At 41.0% G+C, this 12,588-nt stretch overlaps 1 protein-coding gene across 1 annotated transcript in view; it reads right to left on the reverse strand.

The window, feature by feature from the left end:
- Positions 1 to 12,588, reverse strand: part of DOCK8 (dedicator of cytokinesis 8) — a gene marked incomplete at its 5' end in the record, with an annotated part of 68,564 nt that overhangs the window by 40,554 nt on the left and 15,422 nt on the right. Inside the window, 5 exons of the mRNA XM_014546322.1 lie at positions 2,552 to 2,721; positions 3,655 to 3,794; positions 6,020 to 6,175; positions 7,392 to 7,505; positions 10,574 to 10,723. Coding sequence (XP_014401808.1) covers positions 2,552 to 2,721; positions 3,655 to 3,794; positions 6,020 to 6,175; positions 7,392 to 7,505; positions 10,574 to 10,723 — 730 coding nt within the window. The remainder of the gene's footprint in view (positions 1 to 2,551; positions 2,722 to 3,654; positions 3,795 to 6,019; positions 6,176 to 7,391; positions 7,506 to 10,573; positions 10,724 to 12,588) is intronic.

The following is a 12,588-nucleotide window of genomic DNA, read 5'->3' on the forward strand; positions in this document are numbered from 1 at the left end:
GCGTATGTAATATTTTAAACAATAAAGAATTTAAATTTAAAAAAAGAAACCCAAAACACTAATTAAAAAAATATCTTTGGTAATGTCAAGTCAAAGATGGTGATTTCTTATGTCCTAAACCCAATATCCAATGTGTACCTGATCCTTATCAGTCACTAAAGTCATCACAGTAATTTTAAACCTGATGTTTACATTATTTATCTGCTACTGTCTATAGGGGAAAGGGGGGAGGCTTATAATAAAAGAGACAGAACGTCCAGTTCAAGATTATGCTAGAAATTAATTTTTCTAGTTGTTAAAATAAAAATTTTCAGAACTTTCATAACACTTTTCTATAACATTTAAAAATGTATTCATATATTTTAAATAATAACTAAATAGAAAGGAGCCTATAATTACAGAATTAATTAATACCTTATAGAATAACAAGCTATTATCACAAATTCAGCAATACTTTATTTTTAAATGTTTTGAAATGAATGTTAATTTATTGTATCTATGTAATATAGACATATCTATATTTATACATAGGTCTAGATATAGGCAAGTAAAAAAAGGTTGGTTTTTAAAAACACTACCAATCACACATAAAGTATTTAGAAAATTCTTAGAAAAGTGTATTAAAACACTTGCACCTGATTGATCCATTAAAAACTCATTTTATTAGACCAGTCAACATTATCCGTATTGGACCTTCAATTTTTTTAAAGTACAGTGAGAACAGTATTTTCATCTGCTAACATTCTGAAAAAAGGATGCAGTTTAAGAACTCAATTTTTAAAAATAATAATTCACTATTGTATTTTAAGGCAATTGGGTCTTTAAACAAATGGTAAAATGAATAGCACATGGAAATGATACAAGATCTGGTAATATAGGGATATTTGAGGATACATTCTTTCTCCCTCTAAATATGCACAGTTTCATAGTTATAAGACAAGGAAGGAAGGATCTAAACACTTGCTATACAAAATGTTCTCTCACTTCATCTATGATGTGGGCACCATTATAGTTTTTACATCTGAGAAAAGGTTGAGGATCTCATCAAAGATCACATATAGTAATAAATGGGCTGCAGTTTGAATTCAGCTGTATCTCTTTCTAAAGACTATATTCTTATTAGTTTATCAATTTAAAGATTACATATACAATAGATACTATACCATATTAATAATAGAATACTTTTTATTGTTTTCCCACTTGTCAGCTCATTATGACCATAAAGTTCAATGCATATGTAAAGAAATAGTCAAGACATAAAAGATTCAAAAGCGAATTGCTAAAAAGTTTTGATCCCAAATAACTAATTTGGAAAATTCTAATCAACAAGGAATCTCTGGAGAATGTGTGATAAAGTGGTTCCCTGCTTTGGAAACAAACCAATCATGGGTCTTCAAATGAAACTTTCTAGAAACTTTCACACAAAATTCTAGAAATGGTCTGCAAGACACCTGCCCTGCTCTGAGCCACATCTTCAAATTTTGAAGATGACTCTGTTCTCTATCTGCCCTCCGGTCAGGCACACCCAGAGGAAGCTCTACATTCTCCTGCCGCCCACTCACCCTGTGTGCCAAGCTTGCTTCTGTAATTTCCTTGCCCGTTATTTTTTTGCTCATTTTCTGAGCTAAATAATTATCACCATAATGATCTTAGAAATAATTAAATCACACACGACACTTTGCATTTAGAGGAAGCAAGAACTTTGGTGGTTCTAAGATTCCAAGGATGATTGCCCACAAGAATGCTGGGCTGATGTAAGCATTCCTCAGACCCCAGGATCCTTCATCAGTCAAGAGAGCAGCATGGTCATTTCTAAGAACTTCCCTTGAGTTTGGGGAAAAGCAAGCACCACTCTGAAGTGATCAGAAATGTGTGTGTGTGTGTGTGTGTGTGTGTGTGTTGTGGGGAGGGTAGGCAATGGGATTGCTTTTCTCAGGTATAGGGTAGTTTTGTTCACCTACATTCCAAATCCACACTGTAATATGCTCCAACCTTTGAGATAATTTATCCTTTCTCCCCTTCCTATGTGAGAGATACTGACTTCTGACCTCAGAATCAACTTCTTAGTGCCAAAGGCAAAATTCCTCCCCCATGGCAGACTTTCCTAATCCTGATAGACACCAGGATATTTTTTGCATGTAACAATTGTTTAGGTTCATTTGAGGCTGCGTCTTTGCTCAGAAGGTAAGGAACACCTTTATTTCAAGGCATTAAAGCAGGAATCTCCAAAGTTGGGTGATCTTGTTATTATCTCGTCCTTTGTGGTGTATGGTCTATAAAGGTTATTATACACCATGAGACCAATGAATGAAGGAATGAATGAACAAATAAATAATCTTTAAATAAAAACATAGACAGGGTTATGTACCTTAAGAAAATAAAACTTATTGGGGCCTTAAAAAGGTCTGGAGAGCACGGTGTGGAGAGCATGGTGTGGAGACCTGTTCCCTTAAGCATATCCGCCCTGGAGCCAATGACAGAAACCTCATTCTAGTGGAGCACGGGACAGGGTCCCCGTCAATCCAGAGGAGGAAACAGAAGGAACTGTTACCTGTAAAGTCATAGAGCTGCGGCAAAGCATCCAAGATGATGCCAACCAAAGGCAAGTAAAGGGCAGCGACTTTGACCTTCACTTCTGGTTTGACACAGCGCGGGTCAAGGTCGTGAGAACTTAACAGGCTGTGAATGGCGCTGACAGCTTTCCTTTGCACTTTGCTGATCCTGTTGGCACAACACAGAAGGCTAGAGGTTATGATGAAGGGAGATGGACCGAAATGCTCTTAAACAGTAAGGAGTGACTAGCATGTTCCTAAACAATGGGGTGACAATGTGAAAATCAAGAAAAATTGGGTAGAAGTATTTATGGCTCAGACACAGACTACCTGTGTTCTAGTCCTGGGTCACTGTTAGCATTATATTTTAAAATTCATCATAGTGTAGCATCAAGTCTTTCATTCCTTTTTATTGTTGGATAATATTGTATGAATATATCACACTTTATTTTATTTATTTTAAAATATATTTTTTATTGATTTCAGAGAGGAAGGGAGAAGGAGAGAGAGAGATAAAAACACCAATGATGAGAGAGAATTATTGATTGGCTGCCTCTTGCATGGCCCACACTGGGGATCGAGCCCACAACTTGGGCATGTGCCCTGACCAAGAACTGAACTATGACCTATTGGTTCATAGATCGATGCTTACCTACTGAGCCATGATGGCAAGGATGAATATATTACATTTTATTCATCCAGTCATCAACTGGTGGACATTTGGACTCTTTCCACTTTTTGACTATTATGAATTGTGAATGCTGCTATGAATATTTCTGTTTATGTTTTTGTGTGGTATAAGTTTTACTTCTCTTGAGCATATACCACAGAGTAGAATTACTGGGTCACATGGTAACTCTATGTTTAACGTTTAGGGGAACTGCCACACTGTTTTCAACAGTGGCTACGCCACTTTACATTCCTAGCAGGAGAGCATGAAGTTTCCATATTCCATTTGCCAACACTTGCCATTATCAGTCTTTTTTATTATAGCCATCCTAGTGGGTACAAAGGTGCCAGGGACTGAATGTTGAACTGCAAACAGTAGCAGGTAGCATTTTTGTGTGTGCTTCGTATCCCATTATTAGTGTCAGAAACATACCCTTCCCCTTCCGCATCCAGGGCAGCAGCCAGTTCCGTGAAGAGAAGGCCGGTGAGGAAGTGCTGCTGGCGGAACTCAGGAGTCAGGTCGAACATGTTGGCGATCTTCTGGTCCTGGAAACTGGAGCAGGAACTCGAGTTCTACAGAAATGCAAGGAGCAGCTGTCTGAGTAACAAGAACTGGGACTAAGACCACAAGAGCTGGTATTTATTGAGCATGAGTACGGCCAAGCTTGGTAAGCACAACCCAGTGAGGCAGGATCATCACTACTCTCCCTATGGGACAGATGAGACTAGAGTGGTCACTTAGCTTTCCCATCCTCACAGGTGGAAAACTGCCCATTGGGAAAGATGAAAATAAAGCACTCAGGTTCTGTCACACGACGCGAACACTCCCTTCCTCACAAGCAACCAAAAGTTGAAGATGAAAATCCCAGGACAACGCTTGGACAGGGAAATGGGAACGGGATCCAACGCTGCAGCTGTGAGCAGGCAATTCCTCTCTAACAAACTGCCCCCTTTATAGTGAACAGGGCTTGTATACTGAGCTGCACTTCTAAACATGGTTTACACACAGTGTCTAAATGTTTCTGGCCTGGAAACTAAAAGCGGTGTCAAGGCAGGGAAGTGTCGGACCAGTCCCAGGTAATTCCTGTGCTCTTATCCTGCGGCACACTTTATATTTCACTAAGAGAATCTAAAATGTCTCTGGAATCCTTGATGTTTGGTGGGACTCGGCTGGCCCCTGGGTTTGCTCACTCCCTGGGGTAGTCAGAGGGAACGTGGGCAAGGACCTGGGGCAAAGTGAGCACATGTGGAATTGCAGCTTGTAAGACACCATTCCCAGTTCTCATTCAGATGGTCGCATAGCTAATATCTAGATCATGTCTTTGGGCATGAATGGCCAAAATTATTACTTTTTAATTAATAAGACAGACCTTCACCTTTGTGCTAGTATCAAGAAATATGCAACAAAAATAGAACCCAATATTGAGAAATCATACCTGCTTCTCTGAGCTACTGATTTGTTCCCTGTAAATGAAATGTGACTATAAAAATAGCATTTCCTTAAAGCTTTTCTAGAGGACACTAGCCCCTTGAGAAATCTATGGAGGAAAAACAAAAGTTTCTGGAGTCAGATCATTTTGGGAATCACTGCTCATCATACACCTCCTTCCCATTGCCTCCTCCGCCCCGGGGCATTTACAATTTACACCAAGTCAGAGACTCTTAGTTGGCCTTCAGCAAAGAAACCTGCTAACACAGGGGTTCCAAACTGATTAGACTTTGGAATCCTGTATTTGCATAATACCTCTCAACATCCTATAGAATCCGGGGCCCACTGAGCCTAACTTGAAAAATAATGTTCTACAAAAAATGATTGGTGGAACTCCTGTGTATAAATATTAATACAAGTGTTCCTCTTTCTGACTGATCATGAACAAAACTTGTTAGAAATATATTCCCTATACAACAGGCCATTTGCTTAGTTTATGGTGCCATCTTTTCAGTGTTTCATGAGCCAAATGACCTGGAATGTGATTCAAGGTGGACTCATCTTGTGCTGAATTCCATTCTATAACAGTACCAGCAAAAAGTTCTGAGAGAGATCAAGGATATAAAATCCACATTAAAAACCACTATTAGAGGCAGCTGATTGATGATTCTCTCTCATCATTGATGTTTCTCTCTCTCTCTCCCTCTCTCTTCCTCTCTGAAATCAATAAAAATATATTTAAAAAACCACTATTAGATCATTTTGGAATCAATATAAAGGAACCTGCAACTTCATAAATTTCATGGTGCTGGGTTTCAGGAAAGTGAAGTGAGTAGAGGAGACTGTCAAGCTGAAGTAGAAAGATGATTAATGTGAGACAAAAGAAGACGTGACTTTTCTACAAATTTCTGATTTTTCATAGTATATATGGATTTCTTATTCTAGAGCCTAGAGAGAAATCAACCACTTAGTATGTAAATGATTAGTTAGATGGTACAACTTTGGGAAGTATATTTATATGTATCTGAATCAATTGATCTGTTTCAATAACTTGATTTTTCTTTTTTAAAATATATTTTTATTGATTTCAGAGAGGAAGGGAGAAGAAGAGAGAGATAGAAACATCAATGATGAGAGAGAATCATTGATCAGCTGCCTCCTGCACACCCCCTACTGGGGATCCAGCTCAAAACCCAGATATATGCCCTGACCAGGAATTGAACTGTGTGACCTCCTGGTTCAACTACTGAGCCACACCAACCAGGCTTGATTCTTTAAAAATTAATAACGCCAACTTTTAGAGAACAAATTACTAAATTAAGCTAATTAAATGAAATCGTGTGTATAACTCTTTCAGGTAACGGGTTACCTGGGAAGATATGGAGGGGCAGGGAGATGCTGGAGCAGTGTCCGAGCTCATAAAGAAGAGGTTCAGGTTGAGGTAATGTTCATGGCTACAGAGGATTCTCAGGAACTCTAGCCTCATGGAGATGAGCGTCGCGAGGTTGTTCAGCTTGGCTGACAGCTGGGGAGAACAATGGGGAAAGGAAAGAAGCATTTATTATAAGGTGAATGGAGTTGAGGTTGACAGACACAAAAATATCCTTTCACCCCAGATTAATAAAAATGAATGGGGCAGTACCACAGATGGCAAACTCTGTATTACAGGGAGGCCCAAAAGGTTTTCATCCACTACCTGTGTCCCCTCATGATTCCTAGCCTAAAAACTGCCCAAAATGAGAACTCTTTCCCCAAACCCCAGTCTTGTCAAATCTGTAATACCAAGACAAGGCTCTGTTCATAATCTGGAAGTATGTCTTCAGTGTAACAGAATATAATTAATTCTACAAAAACCCTACTGTGTCCAAGAAACTAAATGAAAGGAGTTGCCCCCACATGGGGCCACACAAAACTAATGGAATATGACTGGGTGGCTTTAATGCCACAAGTGTTCTTTTGTAGTTTCTAATTAAAGACCCCAACGGGAAGTTCTCAAGCCAGTTCCCTGGATGAGAGCATCAAATTACTTTGCAAAAAAAAGCCAAAGAGTTTGCTTCAAAGTGGGAGAGGAGAAAGAAACAGAAAACTGGAACAGTTTTCTGAAAAAAATCTTCCCTTGAACAAACCAACCATGAAATTAGCAACGAAAAGCTGACACAGGTGACAGTCTGGAAGAGATCTCGTGCTTCTCTTGGGGAAAGTGACAACTGAAGGATCCAGACTCCATAGGCTGCCAATGAGAGGCAGCTTCTCTTAAGGCAAAGCACAGAAAGAAGGGTTTTGATGGACCTTTAAACCCTCAATATATCATCATAAACACCCTCTCGCCTTGGCACAGGAAACCAATGTCTCATCCTTGCCAATGGACGTGCCTCCTCCTCATGCACTTTAATTAATTATCCTAATATGTGAAAAGAGACCTCATACTTTGAATTCTATGCCTGGTCAAAGATAAAATGCTACGGTCATGTAATTTCTGTTAAATGTAAATTGAAGAAAGCTGACCGTATCAGTAACAAATTTCAGTTTCCTTTGATTAACCCTTCTGTATTGGGTTGGTAAATGCTTTAGGAATCCATGCAAACCAGTGTGTCTAGGGATATCTATGGCATAAGACTCAGAATGTACAAGAGCCAAGCTGTCTAACTTGGCAGTGGATAAGACAGCTCACCATGACAACGAGCATCACACAGACCAGAAGGAACCAGGGACAATATGGCTGTGTCCGAGGGAACACTCACCTGGTTGCAATAGTGTTTGATGAGGTTAAACACAAAGCTACGATCCATAAGTGAGAGAAGGTCATACAAGAAGAAAGCCAGGCTGATGTTGATCTTCTCCGCCTGTTCAGTTTCCTTAAAAACAAACATATAAACACTCAAGTCACTTTGTGGTAAACCCTGGTCATGAACCCCCTGGTCCCTGGTGGGAAAGCTGGGAGAGGCAGGGCCTATTTTTATAATCAGTGTTCCTTCCTCTAGGAGACACTGGGCTAAGCAGGTAACCCTGCACAATTAGAGCAAATATAGTTTAAAACTTAACTGATGCCATGAGGTTGAATCAAGTAATTCTTTATCTACTGCTAATAGTAAGGTACATTTCCTTCTAATTTTCCCCCCTACATGTATATTTATATGTATATAAGTGAGCTCATTCTCTATATACAATGCTGGGTCCTGAATTTTTTCATTCAACATCCTATATAATAAAAGCGTAATATGCAAATTGACCAAACAGAGGAACAACCAGTCGCTATGATGCACACTGACCACCAAGGGACAGATGCTCAATGCAGGAGCTGCCCCCTGGTGGTCAATGTGCTCCCACAGGGGGGGCACTGCTCAGCCAGAAGCTGGACTCAAGGCTGGCGAGCGCAGTAGCGGTGGTGGGAGCTTCTCCTGCCTCCACTGCAGGCAGGCGGTAAGGAGCAAGGGGTCCCGGACTGCGAGATGGATGTCTGACTCCAGCTTAGGCCCGATACCCCTGGGGATCGGGCCTAAGCCAGCAGGCAGACATCCCCTGAGGGGTCCTGGAATGTGAGAAGGCACAGGCCGGGCTGAGGGACCCACGTTGCCCCCTCCCCTCCCTTCCCCCTCCAGTGCACAAATCGTGTGCACCAGGCCTCTAGTTACATAATAAACATTTTAAGCTGGGAGAGGCAGGGCCTATTTTTATAATCAGTGTTCCTTCCTCTAGGAGACACTGGGCTAAGCAGGTAACCCTGCACAATTAGAGCAAATATAGTTTAAAACTTAACTGATGCCATGAGGTTGAATCAAGTAATTCTTTATCTACTGCTAATAGTAAGGTACATTTCCTTCTAATTTTCCCCCCTACATGTATATTTATATGTATATAAGTGAGCTCATTCTCTATATACAATGCTGGGTCCTGAATTTTTTCATTCAACATCCTATATAATAAAAGCGTAATATGCAAATTGACCAAACAGAGGAACAACCAGTCGCTATGATGCACACTGACCACCAAGGGACAGATGCTCAATGCAGGAGCTGCCCCCTGGTGGTCAGTGTGCTCCCACAGGGGGGGCACTGCTCAGCCAGAAGCTGGACTCAAGGCTGGCGAGCGCAGTAGCGGTGGTGGGAGCTTCTCCTGCCTCCACTGCAGGCAGGCGGTAAGGAGCAAGGGGTCCCGGACTGCGAGATGGATGTCTGACTCCAGCTGAGGCCCGATACCCCTGGGGATCGGGCCTAAGCCAGCAGGCAGACATCCCCTGAGGGGTCCTGGAATGTGAGAAGGCACAGGCCGGGCTGAGGGACCCACGTTGCCCCCTCCCCTCCCTTCCCCCTCCAGTGCACAAATCGTGTGCACCAGGCCTCTAGTTACATAATAAACATTTTTCTACATCCTAGTTTCTCCTATTTCTTCAGATGGCTTTATCATAATTTATTTGATTCAGGTAAGTACTGTTTTGGCAAAAGTAACTTGAAATGTATTCACTATCTTCAATGAGACAGATTCTTTTAAGTATTGTTGCAGAAAATCAAATCAGGATAAAAGAATCCATTTTTACCTAAGGATTTTTTTCTCTCCAATTAGGCAGCATGCCCAGCCTAAAAGAATTCATAGTCACTCATGGTAGGGTGAATTATTGCATGAAGTGAGGCCGGGGTTTTTTATTACTTCATAGGGCTCATGTGCATGAGGGGTTTTACAGGACTTCAGAGCAATCGAGATGCACTTGTGCATGGTCATGCCTTCTAGTCCCAGAATGTTGAATCAGTTTTCTCTGACACTATTGAAAATATATCTTGAAAATATTTTCCTCTTGTTAGGTTATATCTTGAAAATATTTTCCTCTTGTTATGTTATGTTCCTCTTGCTATTCAGGCCAAGCAGACCAGCCACTGGGATGGATGTAGACCTGATAAAGAAGTTTCCACAATCTCATGGAGCACCAAGTCCTCACACTCTCAGCATCCTCACGGGCCACCTCTGGGTAGTATACATAATTGCCTGAATATTCGGGCATGGAATTGTCAGTCCTGGTTTTGCTGCTAGCTGTGTGACTTTTAAAAATCTCAACCTCACTGTGCCTCATTTTTCATGCCTGCCAAAATGGTGATATCACTGCCATTCTTAGAAAGTTTGCCATGAGAAAAAGTGGTTATTTCTCCTGAGCACTTGGTGCTATACATGTTCTTTATAATGATAAAGGTATTAATAATGATCACTGCTGCTTCAAATTTTATAGCTGCCTTTAAAATTTTTGTTTTATTGCATTTTATATATTTAACTTTCTATTTTAAAGTAATTTTAAGCTTACCAAAAAGGTGCAAGAATAGTACAAAAACTCCTGTATACCCTTCAACTAGGTTCAGAAGTATTTGACATTTTGCTACATTAATCATTCCCTTTATACAATTCTTTTTCTGAACCATTAAAAAAGGAGGTCGCAAATATCATGCCCATTTACCCCATAATACTTCAGGGTATATTTCCTAAGGACAAGAATATTCTCTCTCATTTCTACATTGATATAATAATTCAAACTATTGTAATTAGATGCAACTAGGTTCATAAATATTTGACATTTTGCTACATTAATCATTCCCTTTATACAATTCTTTTTCTGAACCATTAAAAAAGGAGGTCGCAAATATCATGCCCATTTACCCCATAATACTTCAGGGTATATTTCCTAAGGACAAGAATATTCTCTCTCATTTCTACATTGATATAATAATTCAAACTATTGTAATTAGATGTTGCAATATCTTTAGAGCAAACCTCCTGTACCACTCTAAGGTCCCATTCAGTTTTAACAAACAGCATTTGCTTGTCAGGTATAGTTAGTTACATTCAAATTATTGCTTTAAGATGATGCTTATTTTTCTCTGATTATGAAAATAACATGTTCAAGGTAAAAAATTTAGAACATAGAGTCACACGACACAGTTACCTTCTGAGGCTTTACTAAAAGGGCTGCAATCTCCGAGGTGACCACGTTAACAATGGTAGTTATGTCGTCTTTGAAACGGTCGGAAAAACGAGTCCTCCGAAAATTGTCCTGTTTGTCCATGTTGTGTACATACTGGGCCATGCTTTTCACCTATAGAGGAATAGGGGAAATGTCAACATGGAAATTGGTGACCTGCTTGTACACTGTGGAAAAGGGGAAAAGGCTGGAAGGAAAGCTCATTAACAATAGACTTTCTAACACTTTATCTGTGCTGGTAGTTGCCCAAGCAGGCTGGGGACTAAAAATGCTCCTGATACACAGATGGTTACCATGGTGGCAGGAGGTGGGAGGGTGTCCTCTTTTTGACCCCAAGTCAGGGGGCTTCCTCCTTGCTGCTGACAAAGTCAGGGAGCTTAATTTTTAGCCACCGTGTCATGAGACTCCCCTTCACTCAACTGCCTATGTCCAGGAAGGCAGACCCGTGCGGCTCCCAGAGCCACTTAGCCACCAGTCTGCCATAGCACACAGCACACCACCGGAAGGGGGACTGTTTATGAAACTGCTTGTGATGTGAACTGAAGTCCCTGCTATCCCTGAAACTACAGTAAGGAGAAATGGAAAGAAACATTCCTCCTATTGGGATCTCAAGTTGAAATGAAGAGCACAGTTTTTCCCAGAAGCAGTTCTATAGCAGGCTAGCTGGAATCTTGACCACTACTTTGAACATTGCTTCTAAGAGAAATTATGTTTTGCGTTCTATAAGACTGATCTGTTTTTATCTATATTTTAAATATTTAAATATATACTTAAATTAAATATATATATATATACATATACGTATATATTCTATATAATAAAAGGCTAATATGCAAATCGACTGAATGGTGGAATGACCAGTCGCACACTGACCACCAGGGGGCAGATGCTCTCCCACAGGAGGAGCACCACTCAGCCAGAAGCTGGGCTCACAGCTGGTGAGCGCAGTGGCGGTAGCAGGAGCCTCTCTCGCCTCTGCGGCAGCACTAAGGATCCCTTGGGGATGTCTGACTGCTGACTTAGGCCGGGGGAGCAGGCCAAAGCTGGCAGTCGAACAACCCCCAAGGGGTCCCGGACTGCAAGAGGGTGCAGGCTGGGCTGAGGCACTCCCCCACCCCAGTGTACCAATGTCATGCACCAGGCCTTTAGTATAAAAATAAAAACCTTTGTGTCAATTGGTGATTGTATTGTAACTATCCACCACCAGCTCAATGCCTACCATAATTTTAAATATAGATCATCCTTATCTGGGGGACTTTTTCTTGGGGCCAGGAGATTTGTGGGTCCATACACCTCCCTTTGATACAGTCTGAGGTTGCACTTTGTCCTTGTTGGAAGTTGCTTGGAGCAATTAGGAACAGGCTGATGGGGAAAGACTGGGAGTTCTGGTGGTTGGGTGTCTATCCTCTGAGGTCATTTTCATGAATGTGTCCAGGCTAGTCAGAGAATTGTGGCAAAGATAAATGGCCCTGGAAGTTAGACTGCCCACATTTGCCTGAAGATGACTGCATAGGTCAGGGCTGGGAGAAGAGGAAAGACAGTTGTATGGGGAAAATGACCCCTCCCCCCAAGAGCTATATGGGAGAACTGCTTTGCACTAAGGGTAATTTTCAGTGTCTAAGAATGCAGGATTGGCAATTTTCATCAGCACTGAGACAAACAGATAAAACAATAAGGAGAAGGTGAATTAAGAAGAGAAAAACAGCAGACAAGCTTTCTGTGTTTCATGTTTTACGATAATGCAATGGCCCTAGCCTGTTTGGCTCAGTGGGTAGAGCATTGACCTGCAGACTGAAGGGCCCTGGGTTTGATTCCAGTCAAGGGCATGTACCTCGGTTGCAGGCTCGATCCCCAGCCTCAGTTGGGACTTGTGCAGAAAGCAACCAATCAATGAGTCTCTCTCATATCAATGTTTCTCTCTTTCTGTCTCTCCTGCTCCCTTCCACTCTCTCTCTAAAAAAAAAAAAAAAAAAAAAAAC

Source organism: Myotis brandtii, unplaced genomic scaffold (assembly GCF_000412655.1).
Source record: "Myotis brandtii unplaced genomic scaffold, ASM41265v1 scaffold44, whole genome shotgun sequence".
NCBI classification, from domain to species: domain Eukaryota; kingdom Metazoa; phylum Chordata; class Mammalia; order Chiroptera; family Vespertilionidae; genus Myotis; species Myotis brandtii.